The sequence below is a fragment of the Amblyraja radiata genome, chromosome 5 (assembly GCF_010909765.2).
Source record: "Amblyraja radiata isolate CabotCenter1 chromosome 5, sAmbRad1.1.pri, whole genome shotgun sequence".
In the NCBI taxonomy this organism is placed as follows: domain Eukaryota; kingdom Metazoa; phylum Chordata; class Chondrichthyes; order Rajiformes; family Rajidae; genus Amblyraja; species Amblyraja radiata.
In genome coordinates this window covers 64,341,009-64,359,147 of record NC_045960.1, presented here as the reverse complement: position 1 = coordinate 64,359,147, position 18,139 = coordinate 64,341,009, and the positions used below count along the sequence as shown (strand labels likewise).

Below are 18,139 nucleotides of genomic sequence, written 5' to 3'. Positions count from 1 at the left end.
CCCCTGCTCTCCCCCCCCTGCCTCTTCCCCCCTCCTCTTCCCCCTTCCTCTCCCACCCTCCTCTCTCTCCCCCCCTCCTCTCTCCCCCCCTCCTCTCTCCCTCCTCCTCTCTCCCCCCCCCCCCCCCCCCCCCCCCCCCCCCCCAGCTTGCATCTGAGTAAAATTTATTTCCAAACGCATTGATAGTTTACGATTATTTAAATGGTAAATGGAGCTGGTAATGGTAAATAATGCCTTACTTTTGATGAAATCAGCTAGCAAACGCTTTTTCGATCTTTAAATCTCCACGGCAAATGTCCGCTATCAACTTCCGCTGTATTTGCCCCTTCAGCTCCCTCTTGAATTTACCTTAGTTTCTATCTTTTTTTTGGACTGTAAATTTAGGTAGCTGTTCCTCACGATCACCCCGACTGGCACAGTTAATTGCAGCTCAAAAACTGGCCGTTTTCGATGTTTTTAACGGGTGTGAAAGTGCGTGTTTACCCATTCACTAACATGTACCGGAAGTGACGCTTGTCCCCCAGTTAAATTTTGCGGTCACGTGGGTGCGGATCTACGCTCCAGTGACCTTTCGTGAAATCACCCTATATATGGACTATCTCTGCTGTACCTATTGTACTTGAGTTTGACTTGATTGTATTTATTTATTTACTTGATTGTATTTATGCACAGTATATTAGGTATGTTGCAAAGCCTACCTGAAGCGTCTTTGAAAATCTGCCGCTGCAAGTGTGCGCGATTTTGGCGCCGTTTAGAGGGGGCGGGTTTAAAACGCGATTTTCTCTAGGCTGTTCAAATCGAAGATGTTCAGCCTAGTTAATTATTAACGAAAAATCGCTGGAAGACCCCGTCGCAAAAGCTATTATTAGGTTTAAAGGCCTTGAATAATAGTTATAGTAGTTTAAAAATCAATCTCTAAACCCGCGACCGCCAGCAACCGCAGGGTCTTATAAAGCAGACAGCTGAAGGTAGGTTGTATATTTTTACATTAAAAAGGCCTTCTAAAGATCCCTTTATACTAAGTTTAATATTGCGAGTAGCTCATTTTGGGATAATTATATCCCGCAGTATTTTTCTGGGCATTTGGGGCACAAATCTACCGCAATGTGAACGTTCTAAACCAGCGCGTTCCACAGGGACCCACTGGAAAGCTGATTTAAATGGGCATTTATTTACAGCAATTGAACACTGAATTCCTTCCATTTGGCCTATAAATTAATGTAAATGAGATTTAAAAATCATGTTTTATTGTGAATTATTTGTGAATATTATTTGGACATTTAGGCTATTTAAAAATGTTAATCATTTATTAAGAAATGGATAGATGTTTAGATCTAGTAATTGAAGTCTGAAATTAGCTACAATTAGGTAACTAACTAATTATATGCTTTAATTTCAGGTCATCCAAGTAAGATTATTTTATATTTGTTTCAGAATGCTTCAATCTATGATAACTGAAAATTTCATTCAGTTCTCTTAATTTTTAAGAAAGTTATGGGCTTTTGACTGTTCACGATCACAGCTTTTTTGTTATGTCCATAGAAAATCAATAGGGAACAAGATGCTAATTTCCCAGTATGAAAATGGCCATAACTTTTTAAATACTTGAGATATGAAAGTGAATTAGGTGTCAAATTAAACTTATTTTTATGCTTTATCTGATGGGATAAATTACAGACTTGATTTTTAAAATCTCAAAATTTTGTAACATTGCTAGTATATCTGTTCTGTTTGGATAGCATGAAAAATAAAACTTTTCACTGTACACGTGACAATAATAAACCTAAATCAACTATTTGTGGTGGTATTAGAATATTAAGCCTGATGTAGGTCGTTTTTCAATTGATACTCTTTCTATTTACAGTAACAAGCACGTATTCTAAAAAACAAAGGTCCTTCAAAATCAATGCCAAAGTGCAGCGTCCAAAATCTGGTAATCGTTCTCGGCACGTGAGAAAGGAACCTCCTTCGTATCCAGCAGGTATGAGGTAAATGCTGCTGTGTTGAAATTAACATAGTTGCAGGACTTTCTCTTGTACTTTTAGATATTCTTACCAAGGTATATATTTCTCATAGGAATGTTTATAGATAAAGGAATTAGTTGAAATTTTGTAGCTAAAGTGGTATGTGTATTATGAGGTAACATGGTTGATGATGGAGATTTCTTACAACATTTGTTTCACTTTGTATAAAAAGGCTTATTCAATCCAGTTCATTTTTTTTAGTAATCTCAATGATAAGGGATGTACCGGTATTTGAAAACCCTATTTAACCAGATGATTCTGATTAATCCATTATGGAAATTTAGCTTTGCAGAAGGGTTTGCAGAAGGGAGGGAGGGGGTGAAGGGGGGGAGGAAAGAGGGAGGAGGGGGGGGAAGAGGAGGAGGCGGGGGAAAGAGGAGGCGGGGGAAAGAGGGGGGGAGAGGAGGAGGGGGGGAGAGGAGGAGTGGGGGGAAGAGGAGGAGGTGGGAGGAAGAGGTGAGGGGGGGGAAAGAGGAGGGGGCATAAATCTCGATCGGAATATGTAAACATTTCACCGTTAGCACGTCATTTTTTCGAGAAGATGTGACCACACACACACATCCAAGATCTGAGTTTTATGGTTATAAAGATAAGGATGTAATTTGATGCTATCTGTCTGTCTTCAACCACTCGGTAAAAAATCAAGCCATGCTCTCAATAATGATCAGTGGAAATAAATTTATTTCAATATTTTTTCTGCATTCTTTGTAATCGTTTTAATTGACGATCCCATCTTACTGACCCTCAGTCAGATAAAATTTAGAAAAATATTTTAATCCTGGCAAATATTGTGGGTTTCTATTCCATACTGGTGAGTTAATACTGAATGAGCTGAACACAGATTTATAGCAGAGCCGTTACATTACAGTTATGCTTTGATTTAATGATAGATTGGAAATGCTGAAATGTTTGGTTTGCTCTGCCATGGGATTCCATTTGTTCTCTAGCAGTGAGCGAATCTCCTTTTTATTCCTATGTTATAGGAGCTGAATCTCCATTGATTTCAATGTTGGTGTTAGGATTGGGGATTTTGGAGACAAATGGAAAATGCCTCTTTTTGCTTTAGTTCATATTTTTCACAAAAAATACCATTTTTAAAAGCCTAATGGCATTAATTATTTACTTCAATTTCAATAGATGTCATAAATCTAAATATTAAAATCAATATAAATCAAAAAAACATTTGCCCTGACAAAACTGAGTGTGGTATTTTGTCAGCTGGCGAATTCTAGTGGGTATTTCGGGAAGCCATTCGTCTTCAGGGTGTGGTGACCCAGGGGGTAGATAGTCCTAGACTATAGGTGTTGGAGTAGGCCATTCAGCCCTTCGAGCAAGCACCGCCATTCAATGTGATCATGGCTGATCATCCCCAATCAGTACCCCGTTCCTGCCTTCTCCCCATATCCCCTGACTCCGCTATTTTTAAGATCCCTATCAAGTCCTCTCTTGAAAGCATCCAGAGAACCTGCCTCCACCTCTGAGGCAGAGAATTCCACAGACTCACCACTCTCTGTGAGAAAAAGCGTTTCCTCGTCTCCATTCAAAATGGCTTACTCCTTATTCTTAAACTGTGGCCCCTGGTTCTGGACTCCCCCAACATCAGGAACATATGTCCTGCGTTCAGCCGTGTAACTGTGTGCATGGATGACGTAGAAGCAGCAATACAGGGTGTTGTGAAGTGGCCAAAGATTGGCTTTTGGACCTTATATTAAAACGTTTTAGAAGATGGGCTGGAAAGTACTCTAATATGACAAGGCTGCTGGTAAGTCGACAGATTTGATCATTTTGTATTGGATAAACAAATGCAAAATGTTTTTCAGTGGGAATGACCTATTTTCCAATTAGTAATATATATTCTTGTCACTAGTATTATTTGATCCGCAGAATCCTGCCAAATAAAAAAACTTTAGATTTAACTTTTTCAATATAGCAACCCAGGAGGACCTCCTATCTAAGATATGCTGGAGGATAGGGGCAAACATTCTCACCCTCTGACTGCCTCTATGTACTCAGTGCAGAGAGAGAGTTTCCTTTCACCACTGCACGCTACACTCAAAACATTACATGGCAAGGATTGTTATTATCTTGCTTGATCCCCAGAGTAACACTCAGCTGTAGAAATTTATAAAGCTGCATTGTCTTTTGAGCGAGTGAGCCTATCAATTTACTTGGGAGATATCAGAATATTCTTGTGAAAATGAAATTATAAAATAAGCTTGTATAGTTTAAAATTCCCAGAGCTCATATTATCAACTAATACTTTTGTGGTTTTTAAAACTATTTGGATATGAGCGCTCTTACCTCTATCCTAAGAATTTAGATTTTATAATAGTGTAAATATGATTAGGAAGGAAGGCAACTTAAAATATATTATACTGTACCTGAAGTTGATTTTAATTTTAAATATGAAATTTCCATGTTAGTTTTATCTTACCCTCAATTAACAAATTTTATATGATTGAATTTAATTGGCAGGCAGTCAGGAGGAACACTGGTATCTGGAAATTCTGGAAAGGGGAAAGATTACGTGCCCAACATGTAAGGCTGTTATGAGGAAGACTGTGGAAGGGCTGAAAAAACATATGGCAAACTGCAAAGAGGTGCCTATTAGTTTTACTATGTCACATGAATCCTTGGGGGTGGGGCTGGGAGAGAGAGAGTTACATTTATTTTGCAACAGACTACTCAAATAATTCAACCTTTAATTGATGGATCCTAAATAATAAATAATAAAATACAATTGCAGGCATTTTGTCTGGTTTGGTAAATGTAGTAGCTACCATTTGGAGCTAATAGTGTTTACAAAGATTGAAATTTAGTTGAAATTTTCATAAGATAGCAAAAGGAAATTATAACATTTGTCTTTTGCACAGTTCAACCATTGACGTTCTATTTTTTCTCTTTAATACTACTCTTCCCCTAATTCTTCCATAATCTGTCATAACGATATTGGAACCAGTATTTAATATAAAAATTATATGACAATGGTATCATCAGCTGCATAAACTTTCAGGGTGATAGTGGTATTGCTGCCATTTACACTGCATGAGGCGAACAAGGGGAAAGACCATGTTGTGAAATCGCCATTTCTCCATTTTCAAACATCTCCATTCTCTACTTTTATTGAAACTATCCCATTTCCCTCTCGTTCTGGTGTCTATTGGAAACTCGAGTGTTGTGGCAAACTATCTATAAAACTATATCGGTTTCCTTCTGGAGTGCATGGTGCTAAACTGAGGGGCAACTACTTTCCACACAGTGTGGTTGGTAAGTGGAGCGAGCTGCCAAGAGGAAGTGATAGAAGTGGATACAATTAAAACATTTAAAAGACATTCAGACAGGTACATGGATAGGAAAGGCGTGGAAGGCCTTGCAAATGCATGCAAATGTGATTCTCAGGTAGGCTAATGTAATCTCTGTAATAGTGTAGAACAGAGAGAGATAGATCCCACTAAAAATATAAAAACTAATCAACAAATTGTCTTTTGTGCTGACTCGTGTTAGAAAAACAACAAAACAGGCGGTACTAATTGTGATGATTAATAACAATAGCGTATACTTCAGACAATGAGAAAGTCAAATAATTTGTAATTAATTGCCTATTATGGTTAAAATCTATTTGTCTGCTTAGCATTTGACAAATGCTATTGCTTAAAGTATTGAGAAGTTCTCTCTTTTTAAAAATGGAGATTTTAAAAGTTATTTGCACAAAGGAAAACTATTTGCATAATTTTCAATTAACTAATGTAACAAATCTGAGGATCCATTCTAAGATAGACTCCTTTTCTTTCAGGAACCCTTTGTATGCCAACACTGTGGAAAACAGTTAAAGTCTTTAGCTGGGCTCAAATATCATTTAATGGCAGACCATAATAACATGGTAAGAGTTACAATCTAAGATGAACTCTCTTTGTTTTGACAACATCGCTCAGAACTAGAAGTCTTTCCTATTAATTTTTCTCTCAAATCATATTGTATTTGTGTTATGTTATGTTGCTGGACGTTCAGAAGGGCAAATCGTCAAACTACCTGTTTCTGTTAGTTCATATTTTGGATGTTGATCTGGTGGCAGGTGATTCATTTAAAACCTTTAATGCAAAGAAACAACAGCCTTGACCTTTGAAAATGTGTGCAATTTTGCCAAATATGTAATTTTTGGCTAAACTGCGAGACGCAGTTGGGGAGGGTTACCGTGACTCGCGTCACAACGGGAACCTGTCAGCCACGCCTGCGCAGTTGGGGGCTATGGGTGAGTGGTGGAATATTGCGTTGGGGGAATGGGTCAATGGTGCAATATTGTGTTGGAGGAGTGGGACTCACTGCTGCAAAAAAGCAGCACCTCATATTTCGCTTGGGTAGCTTACACCCCAGCGGCATGAACATTGACTTCTCCAATTTCAGGTAGTCCTTGCTTTCTCCCTCCTTCCTCTCCCCTTCCCCTCCCAGCTCACCCACAGCCCACTGTCTCCACCTCTTCTTTTCTTCTTCACGCACCCCCCCCCCCCCCCCACATCAGTTTGAAGAAGGGTCTTGACTGAAACATCACCTATTCCTTCGCTCCATAGATGCTGCCTCACCTGCTGAGTTTCTCCAGCATTTTTGTCTACCTTCCTGGATAATCGATCAGTATCAACAAAGTTCGCAAATATAAATATAAAAATTAAATGATATTTCATTTATTTTTTAGCCAATTTTGAAAGATGGTGATATAGTTGATGAGCAGACTGATAGAGAAAGACTTCGTAAAGTTCTGAGGAGAATGGGAAGATTGAAGTGTCTCGGTGAGGTAAGGTTAGAAAATGTTGAATGCATTTATTGCTATTGACGTGTTAAAAGTCTAAGAAGTAAATGTAAGTACATTGAAAGGTTTACTCGAGGAATTACATTTGTATCAAATAATATGAATTTTATGAAAGCAATATTGAGATACAGTGGTTCAACTTTACCAATGGTATTTTCCAATGTTAAAATACTTAAGGATAGGTGACATTTCAGTTGGGATCCTTCTTCAAACTGAAGAAGTGTCCCGGCATAAAATGTCACCGATGCTTTTTCTCTAGCGATGCTGCCTGACCTACTTAGTTACTCCAGCACTTTGCATCTATCTTTGGTATAAGCCATCATCCATAGTTCTTTGTTTCTACCTACATTTCAGCTAAAATACTTAATCTCAGTTTCTCTGCAATTAATATACCTTCTTTCTCCTCTCCATAAATGGTCATGGTATGATTTTTTTTAAATGAGTGGAGTGACTGGCTTTGCCTAATCTTTAATTTAAAGCACTTGCAATTCCTGAGGCAAGCTAATGAAATACATTATCTGTTCTTGAACCTCAGCTCAAAGGTTGTGTTATTAGTTAGGGAATGCATTGTGCATGCATTCTGTTCCATGGTTTGTATAGGCTGTTTCTTGGCCACTTCAGCTCTGTCAAAATCTTCAGGCAGGATGGCTCATCTTTGTCATTTATTTAATTTCCCCATCCTTCCCATGCCTACAGGCCTGCGTCAGGCCTTTCCTCTGGTGTGTGTGTGTTACTGGATTAGTATGCTATCTAGTAGAAATCCTATCACATGGGTAATTTAAGTTTAACCAAATTTAAGGGCAGCACAGTGACGCAGCGGTAGAATTGTTGCTTCTCGGCACCAGAAACCCAGATTTGATCCTGACTATTGGTGGTGTCAGTGCGGAGTTTGCACGTTCTCCCTGTGACTACTCCAATAGACAATAGATGCAGGAGTAGGCCATTTGGCCCTTCGAGCCAGCACCGCCATTCATGGTGATCATGGCTGATCATCCTCCCCCGTTCCTGCCTTCTCCCCTTATTCCTTGACTCCGCTATCTTTAAGTGCTCTATCTAACTCTCTCTTGAAAGCATCCATAGAATTGGCCTCCACTGCCTCCTGACGCACAAATTCACAACTCTCTGGGCGAAAATCTTTTTTCCTCATCTCTGTTCTAAATGGCCTACCCCTTATTCTTAAACTGTGGCTCCTGGTTCTGGACTACCCCACATGTTTCCTGCCTCTAGCGCAGGGGTCCCCAACCTTTATCATCCTGTTTACCCCTGGCAACTTTAATAGCAATGTTATTTCACTTATTTATGAACTACTAATGATGAACAGATATTCCCTAAAGGTGGAATCTCATGTAGATAGGGTGGTAAAGAAAGCTTTTGGTGTGCTGGCCTTTATAAATCAGAGCATTGAGTATAGAAGTTGGGATGTAATGTTAAAATTGTACACGGCATTGGTGAGGCGAATTCTGGAGTATGGTGTACAATTTTGGTTGCTTAATTATAGGAAGGATGTCAACAAAATAGAGAGAGTACAGAGGAGATTTACTAGAATGTTGCCTGGGTTTCAGCAACTAAGTTACAGAGAAAGGTTGAACAAGTTAGGTCTTTATTCTTTGGAGCGCAGAAGGTTAAGGGGGGACTTGATAGAGGTCTTTAAAATGATGAGAGGGATAGACAGAGTTGACATGGATAAGCTTTTCCCATTGAGAGTAGGAAAGATTCAAACAAGAGGACATGACTTGAGAATTAAGGGACAGAAGTTTAGGGGTAACTTGAGGGGGAACTTCTTTACTCAGAGAGTGGTAGCTGTGTGGAATGAGCTTCCAGTGGAAGTGGTGGAGGCAGGTTCGATTTTATCATTTAAAAATAAATTGGATAGGTATATGGACGGGAAAGGAATGGAGGGTTATGGTATGAGTGCAGGTAGATGGGACTAGGGGAGACTAAGTGTTCGGCACGGACTAGAAAGGCCGAGTTGGCCTGTTTCCGTGCTGTAATTGTTATATGGTTATACCAGAACCAAACACAGTCAGTCAATGAGAAAAAATATGTACAAATCCAGAATCAACAAATTTATCCCAGGGAACCCTTGCTCTAGTGTGTCCAATCCCTTAATCATTTTATATGTTTCAATAAGATCCCCTCGTATCCTTCTAAACTCCAGTGTATCCAAGCCCAGTCGCTCCATTCTTTCAACATATGACAGTCCCGCCATCCCTGGAATTAACCTCGTGAACCTACGCTGCACTCCCTTAATAGCAAGAATGTCCTTCCTCAAATTTCTTCACTGTAAATACAGAATACAGACTGTAAATATTTGTTCAGGACCTCGCTCATTTACACTGGAAATATTTGTTTTAAACCCTTTTTCTACCCCCATCCCCCCCCTCCCCTCTCTCTTTTCAGGACTGTTCTGCTAGCTTTACTAGTATAATGGGCTACCTCTATCATTTGAAAAAGTGTGGAAAGGAAGAATCTGAATTATTGAAACAATTATTTAAATGCCAACACTGTGGAAAGATGTACAAGTCAAAGGCAGGCCTGGATTATCATTTGAAATCAGAACATGCACCGGTAACTAAGTTTCCACAAAATTTCTTCTCGGTTATGTATATTTGCCAGTTTTGGACTTTAGTCTTGCATTGTTAATGCCTCTCTTGCAAATATATTTTTGATACTAAATATGTTTCATATATACCTAACCATTATCTCAATGATTGTTTTGATTGATAGTGATTAGTAAAGTTTATTTTAGTTTTTCTCTTGTTTTCTTCCTGGGTGTTGGTTTTAGTGGATTGGTAGCATGAGATATCTTAAGTGCATAATTAATGCTGTGCTATAACATGTTTCCAGCTTCACCTGGACTGTTTGATGTTGGAAATGCTAAGGAGCGACACTCCTTTCATACCGCCCATCATTGTTGCCTACTTAGTTTAGCAATGAGCAAAGATAACAGAACAGAGACTAATTTGCTTCATATTGTTGATATTGTCCAACTGCTGGCAGCTTTGGTTTCTTTGCAACATTGTGATTATTGCAACTGTTAGAATCCAGAATCTTTGGTCAACCTTTGCATGATTTGCATCTTGTTGACCAGTCTCCAGAAACTTCAGAAGATGAGGCTGCTGATAAAGAAAGTGAACCAGAAGTGGAAAGAACATCCAGTGGAAGAGTGCGAAGGAGCTCTGCAAAGTTGGCTGCCTACCATCTACATGAAATAGTAGCCGATGAACTTGCTCGGGAATCACCTCGGAGGAAAATCCAACGTGACCTGGTACCGGATGATGACAAGGTGAAACGACAAGGCATATGGCCATCCTTGCAACTACTCTGTCATGCAATCTAAAAATTTAGAACATGTCATTTTACCAAAATATGTCATCCCTCTTGGGAATTATATTCACAGATCCCCAGAATATTTGCTCTTTGTGCCACGTGACTGTTCTGTAACTCTGGAATGCATGTGTTGACAAGCTACTGGTAAAATAATGGACTTGGACAACCACTATGAACTCTGAGCTGCAGTCTGATAAATAAATAATATTTCGCATTTATAACCCATCAGATCATGACCAATTCAATTATGTTTTGAAATGAAAGGGCAAGATTTTATGGGGGTAGAAAGTTTGGTCTGCAAATGTTCCCTGTTTTTACGTATGTTCTAAAATTTCAATTAACATCGATGCATTCAATGTACTCGAGTTTTAACTGTCATGCTTTCATAATCGGTGAAATTTATGAGCACAAAATTATACATGCTGTCTCCTGAAGTTGGTCTATTCACAATTTTTTTTTTTTCCCCCCAGTTATTTTTGTTAGAACAAAATTCTGATGAAAATATGAGAGAGATGTTCATGGTCAGGCTCTTTGCATTTGAGATGTGTTATAATATCATATATTTATTGCAGTTTTGCTCCATTGCAAACAGGAAAATAATTTAATCATCAAAACAAAGCATGCATCAGATGTTTCATATTTAAAACGTGTGACTAAAGAAAGATTTTTACACCTACTTTGTAAACCTTTGTTTTTCTTTAGTTAAAGTACACGAGGCCTGGTTTGCCTACGTTCAGTCATGAAGTGCTTTGCAAGTGGAAGAATGAAATGAAAACATATAAAAGAGTGCAATGTCCGAACAAGGTAATACAGTAGCTACTTGTACATTTTAGTGTTGTGAAATTTTGAAGAAATCCCTCTCTGGTTTCATCACTCTGGAGGAATGTCATCTCTTTCGCTCCCTCACATCATTTCCAGCAGACAAAAAGCTCTGCCTCTCATTTTAATTCATCTTAATATGTTTATTAAAGATAAAACATTATTTTGGTGACATAATGTTACCAAGACACACTCAACAATTATTTATTTCATAAATTTTACGCAGTCATCTTGCCTTTGTTGAACAACACATTCTGATTTAATGTTTTAAATCAGAATGAGTTGCTATTCAAAATGAGTGCATACAACTAAAAGTTTAAATATATTTTGAATTATTATGAGTCATGCCTACACAAGGGCTGCTTCATCGAGCTGTTCTTCAAAATAATTACTTATTTTTCCTGGTAGTTGTTTTATTTATAATTGAGCATTAGTCATTTCTTTTTTGCAATTAAGTTATATATTTACATGCTTTCTAACTACAAGTAAAAATAATGTTAATTGTAATATTTCATGACAAACAAATAATGCAATATTAGGTCAAAATGGATTCTGCTGCAAAGAGCTGCCTTGGTAAGTTTGTTTGTTTTATGCTCTGATTTAATAATGAAATAAACTTGTATTGAATGGAATTTAATGTTCCTATTAGTTTTGTGCCCTTTTGCAGTATTTATTATGGCATAAGGCAATGCTTATCCACAGCTCCTACTTGATAATGAATGATCTTGGCAATATTGAGTGTGAATAAGTGCCAACACCTCTGAGTAACCAGCTCCAATTATGTGGCATCATCTTTATGTCTATTTTGTAGATCTGGTCTGCCATTGAGAATTTTAACATTTATTCTAATTTGAGAGAAATGTTATATGAAAATCTTTCACCCCTACCTTTTCTGATAAGAAATTAAAAAAACCTCTTGGACATAACATAGCATTATAATTTAATTTTTAGTAATTAATTCGTGTTTGGTACTAGCTGTCCTGGACCCCAAACCCTGGACACTCCTCCCCCCAGAAAAAAAAAATTTGCACTACGACGACTGTATGTACGTATATATATTTATTGCTCATATTCTATGTTCGCTCTTCTGGGGAGATGCTAACTGCATTTCGTTGTCTCTGTATTGTACACTGCACAATGACAATAAAGTTTGAATCTGAAATCTGAATCTGAGGGAGGGACTGAGGAGAAATGTGGTTGAACTTTAGAATTGTTTTATCACCATCTAGTGACATGGAACATGGAAAGAGATTTTGTGATTAAATTATCCCTTTACATGGTCAACTAATACAGTGAGCAAAAAAACAAAGCTGTGAAAAATAGCATTACAGATGCTAAATTTCTGGATTGAACTTTGTGTGTAGGTTAAACATTTAATGCAGTCTGAAATTTGTATTTAATGTTTGTCTTTTTTGGGCACACTCTATATTGCCTATTTTAATCTCAACATTTATATTCTGTGGAACTGAAATGATCAAACCAGCAACATCACTTGTAATTGTATTTAACAGCTAATCTCTCTTTAGGATTGTGCTTCTAATTATACCAGCGTATCAGGACTGAAGGCTCATCTTGGTTCTTGTACAAGGGTAAGTATAATTTTTTTTTAAAACACAGTTTTGGGCATTTAACCTTTTCGGATAGATGACCACTTCTCAAAAATATAAAGTGGAACAGTCGAGTTGCTGTCTTAAAGCGCAAGAGACCCGGGAAAGATCCTGAGTACGGGTGCTGTCTGTACGGAGTTTGTACATTCGCCTTGTGACCCCGTGGGTTTTTTCCAGGTGCTCTGGCTTCCTCCCACATTCCAAAGGTGTGCAGGTTTGCAGGTTAATTGACTTCTGTAAATTGTTCTTGGAGTGTAGGGTAGAGCTGGTGTATGTGAGATTGCTGGTTGGTGGGCCGAAGGGCCTGCTTCCATGCTGTGTCACTTTAATAAAAATAATATATAATTTATTTTAAAAGGGATGCAGGCTAACCAACTTTAAGACTGAAACTTGGTTTTGTATCATCCTCAAGATAGTTTTACAGGATTTGCATGGAAAGGAACTCAGCTGGTTCCACGTTTAAAAAGCAGGAGTAAGGATTCTGCCAGCTTAGGTTACAGCAAATGATTTGCAGCATTTAACATGACAGATACTCAACATGACATACACACACATGGCAAAAGTGTGCTCAGACTGAGGGTTGTTAGGTACTGAATCTCATAGCCCCTCCATCCTTCTGTAATTGTCTCTACTCACTTGATGCTACCTCTGGCCTATTGATACTGCCTTCAACCACACCAACCCGCACTCCTCCCATGCTCTTTGCTGAGTTGTCAGCTCAGAACCAGGACTGGATCTTTGGTTAGGACTGTCCCAATTGAATAGGATACACCCTTTAACTCAACGATAGACACAAAATGTTGGAATAACAGCAGGTCAGGCAGCATTCTTACCTCCTTCATCCAGACCTCTCTCTCACTCCATATCTCATCCTTTAGGGATAGAGCAGTCTATTCTATATCCTCTGTTAAAGGTCCAATTCCATACCTACCCTATTTAAGCTCGCTGTTCCTTCAATTCCCCTTTTTATTTCGACATCCCATCTAGTTCAGTCTCACACTTCCTTCATTCCTTCCCAAGAGTGTGTGATTACTAGAGCCCATCATTTTATTTTGCCTCCCCTCATGCCTCAGCCCCTTGCTCCCCTCCACCCTGCAGGGCCTGGGAAGATGCTAAAATTCAAAATGAAAGTGCTGGAGGAACTCAGTGAGTCAGGCAACATCTGTGGGGGGAATGAACCGGTGATGTTTTTGGGTTGATGCCCTTCTTCAGAATGATGGAAGGGGAAGGGGGGGCAAAGCCTTGCAAATGATAGGTGGATACAGGTGAAGGGAGCCGACCAGCAGATGGGTGGAGTGAATGTCAAAGGCTAGATGTGAAAAAGTGACAAAAGGGTGTCAGATTATGGGGAAAAAAAGTAATGTGGAATCTAAAGGCAGAGGAAGATATGGGTAGAATAGTATGGGGGGAGATTCAAGGGAAATATTGGAATTGGGGATGTGTGCGGAGGAGAGGAGAGAAGCAGAGTGACTATGGTAGTGGTAGATCGTGGGAGAAATATGTGAGGTGTGATGGTTGGTAGGTGGGGTATTAATTGAAATTGGAGAATTTAATGCTCATACTGTTGAGTTGGAAGCTACCAAAGCAGAATATGAGTTGATATTCTTCCAGTTTGCCTGTGGCCTCAATCTGATAAGGGAGAAAGCCCTGGACAGTAAGAAAGATATGGGAATGGGAGTAAAAATACTAAGCTACCAGAGAACCAGCAGGACTTGGCAAGCCTTTGGTGGAACGATTGATAGTCTACTTTTGACCTCGCTGATGTAAAAGATGTCACATCAAGAGCACTGAAATGAAAAGACGACATTGGAAGATGTGCACGTGAACCTTTTTCCCATCCGGAAAGGCAACTGGGATCCTTGGATGAAAGTGAGAGAGGAGATATAGGGATAATATTACATTTGCAGTTTCAGGGGTAGGCACCTGGGAAAGGGCTGAGTTGGGTGAGAAGGTATAAACCCTTCTCTCAATGAGTTGAGAAAGTTTTAAACCTCCTCCATCCCCAAATCCAGTGTACACACTTCTTCGTCCATCTCCCAAGACCCTGGTTATCCTGCTTTCCCCTCCTCCATATGCCCATGCCCTCCATCCACCTTTACATTTCATACCTCTTATTTACTTATCTGATACCCTTTTGTGTCTTTTTCACTTCTAGCAACTTACTCCACTCTTCTGCCAATCACCCCCTCACCTGCATCTACCTATCACTTGCTAGACTTTGTTGCGCCCCCACATCGCTTTTCCAGTTTTCTTCCTGTACTCCTATCAGTCTGAAGAAGCGTTCCGACCAAAATGTTATTTGTCAGTTCCTCCATGGATGCTGCCTGACCAGTTGAGTTCCTCCTGCTGAATTCCTCCAACAGATTGTGTTTTGCTCAAGTTACAACTTTGTAGTTTGTCTTCAGATATTGATGGCAAGTGTTTGCTGGGATTCAGTAACAGCAGGATAATTGCTGTGTCTCAATCTGTTTGGAACTGGGACTGGGTTTTTCTGGCCTGGGAATGTCCTGCTCAATTTATTTATGAAGTCTCCAATATAGCATCCAAAATCTGATTTAGTAATGAAGTCAAATCTCGCTTACTTCTCACCACCTGATGTTTTTAAAATTAACCTGCTAGTACTGTGCAAGAGCACATAACTTGCGTCTCAAATGTTTTCATAACTTTGACAAGGGAAGAAATGATCGTAGTCATCTTTATCAAAACCTTCCAGAGGATATTAGGTTATGTTTTTTCTATAGTGAGATATGGCTCATGTTTTAACTGTATAAAAGCCCTAATATGTCTATTTTGAAAATAGGTGATATTTCTGCCAGGTGACATGATTTGTAATCTGATATAGGGAATAAATAATAGTGTCATTTTTGTTTCAAATTCCAGCTTTTACCTCACAAGATGTTATTACGTTTATTTTCCTGATACTTTTATTGTTTAATTTCCCTGAATCACTAATTCTAGCTGAATTGTACCACAAAGGTAAAAAATTCTAGGTGTTGTCAATGTTGTTTACAATACTCCGAACCCAGCAAAAAAGAATTTTAAGGGAACCAATGTTTCTCACCTTTTATGTATAATGGATCATGTGGGTGGCATATTTCGTACTTAAGGAGAATTGATACTGTCAAAATGACTACATTTAATAAAATAAGGGAAAAGGCAAAAAATGCTGAGCAAATTGTCAGTGTGGATAATAAAGATCTCCTGTTATTCCAAGATGTTTGAAGGGATACCAAAATCAGACTTAAGATGTGGACTGAAGATTTAGAAAGAATTAAGACACTGAGAGGCATGTGAGATGTTATGGCAATTATACTTTTTGATGAGGGAAGAGTTGAGTGCAGGGGCCAATAAAATGGCCTACAACCTATAGTTACGCCCTTGAAGCATGAACCTGGTGTTTGGATAGTTGATGTGACTGCAAACTTGTTAAATCATAATCATAATCGTAATTTATTAGCCAAGTATGTTTTGCAACGTACAACGAATTTGGTTTGCCATAGTCATACCAAAAAAGCAATAAGACACACAACTACATAAAATTTTAACATAAACATCCACCACAGCGGCTCTTCCATATTCCCCACTGTGATGGAAGGCAATAAAGTCTTATTTTCTTTCCTCCCACGGTCGGAGTAGTCGAACCATCCGCAGTCGGCGATCAAACTACCGCATCGGGACGGTCAAAACTCCTGTGACTTGGTGTTCCCGAAATCGGTTCCTAACCAGGGACTGCGAGCTTCACGATGTTAAAGTCTGCAGCTCCCGCAGGCTGGAGTGCCAAAGGGAACCCCCTGGCAGAGAGATCACCCGCTCCAAGATGTTAAGTTCCGCGGTTTTGGAGCTCTAGAAGTCCCAAACAAGAGGCTGCCAACTCCGCGATGTTAGGCCGCAGTGCAGACGGAGATTCGACACGCAAAAAGTCGCATCTGCATCGAGGAAAGAGATTTTAAAAACTTTCCCCCACCCCCCCCCCCCCCCCCCCCACCATCCCCATCAAATACAAAAACTAAAGATAAGCCAAAACATCCATTTTACAACAAACTAAAAACACAAAGAATGAAAAAGACAAAGACAGACCGCTGGTGAGGCAGCCATCGTGCAGCGCCCCCGGGCTGGTGTGGAGAAAATCATACTGTCATGATTCAGTCAATACACTTCTCAAAGATTGTTCACAGATATTACACACTATTAAAACTTATTCTATATTAAGGTAGAATGTGGGAAATACTGGCCTTGTATTTGTTTGATGTTTCACCCAAGGCCAACAATGTTTAATTTATATTCTGCGCATACCTGGAAAAAAAGTAATTTGGGAGTTACTCATTTTGGGAGTTAGGGCTCAGTTATTTAATGAGAAGAGTAGAGGAAAATGTATTTATGCTAAAATAGAAAACATTCCATTCCAGACAATCCTGATAATGTGGGAAGATATTTCCACTAATGGGAGAGTATAGGACCAGAGGCCATAGCCTCAGAATAAAAGGATGTACCTTTAGAAAGGAGAAGTGGAGGAATTTCTTTGGTCAGATAAAATAATTTGAAAAAGCAAGCTGCAGGAGGAATTTGGTGGGTCAAACAACAACTGCAGAGGCGAAGTGACGATTGAAGTTTCAGGTTCAGAACCAGCTTGTTAACTACTATGTGATTTTGTTTTTATAACCCTAGGGGGACTATGTGGCTGGAAAGTACAAGTGCCTGATATGTGAAAAAGAATTCAGCTCTGAGAGTGGAGTAAAGTATCATATTAACAACGTACACTTTGAGGTATAAAGAACTTATCATTGTCTGATTTGTCATGATAACGAGAATTTTCTTATCCAACTTTTCCATTTCTCAAGAGCCCAGGGACTTCATTGGTAAAAATTGTTTCCTGTAGCAAAACAACTTTGTGCACAGTCCACTACAGTTCATTTTGTTTAAATGTTGTTAAAGTAGTTGTAAAATTGTTGTATGGAATGCAAAGAGGAATTTTATTTTTCCTACCCTTTGAGACTAAGTGATAGAGTTGAATATACACTCAATGTTCAACCATGTTTGAATTCATGTTCTGACGTAAAATACTGCAGTAGGTGGAAATCTGAACATAAATGCTGGAAACAGTAAACATGGCCCAGCTGGGTGCTAGGATATGAAGAGGCACTGGGATTGAATGAATGGTACTTTCTACCTTCCCATCTGGCCAAAGCAAATCAGGCATGAGATTACTCTGGGAGGTCATTCCAGTCAAGAGTACGATACTGTCCCAACTTTTCAGTATTTTTTCAGTGTAACTGTCATGTGTAAGAAGGAACTGCAGATGCTGGTTGAATTAAATTAAAATTCAAGCTTAGACCACCTTGCGTCTGAATGCAAGGCCTCATCTGCTGTCAAAGCCTTCTGGGTGAATTTGACATTTGTGCCTAGCGAGGCACTGCTCAGCCTTAAACTTCTCTGATCAGCTGAGTAATGGGTTCTCAGTGGAAAATTATGCCCAAAAGATTGCTGAAGACAGAGTACGCTCCAGTGATAGAGGGAGAGTCAGTGACAAATCGCAACCACCCCCACCCACCTTGGATGTA

At 39.1% G+C, this 18,139-nt stretch overlaps 1 protein-coding gene across 2 annotated transcripts in view; it reads left to right on the top strand.

Annotated features, from left to right (window-relative positions):
- LOC116973397 (zinc finger protein 512-like) overlaps positions 1 to 18,139 on the top strand; it is a 45,832-nt gene that overhangs the window by 25,157 nt on the left and 2,536 nt on the right. For both annotated transcript variants that reach the window (XM_033021406.1, XM_033021405.1), the window contains 9 exons: positions 1,865 to 1,981; positions 4,500 to 4,624; positions 5,818 to 5,904; positions 6,712 to 6,810; positions 9,226 to 9,393; positions 9,917 to 10,111; positions 10,858 to 10,959; positions 12,501 to 12,563; positions 17,247 to 17,345. In XM_033021406.1, the coding sequence (XP_032877297.1) occupies positions 1,865 to 1,981; positions 4,500 to 4,624; positions 5,818 to 5,904; positions 6,712 to 6,810; positions 9,226 to 9,393; positions 9,917 to 10,111; positions 10,858 to 10,959; positions 12,501 to 12,563; positions 17,247 to 17,345 (1,055 nt within the window). The remainder of the gene's footprint in view (positions 1 to 1,864; positions 1,982 to 4,499; positions 4,625 to 5,817; positions 5,905 to 6,711; positions 6,811 to 9,225; positions 9,394 to 9,916; positions 10,112 to 10,857; positions 10,960 to 12,500; positions 12,564 to 17,246; positions 17,346 to 18,139) is intronic.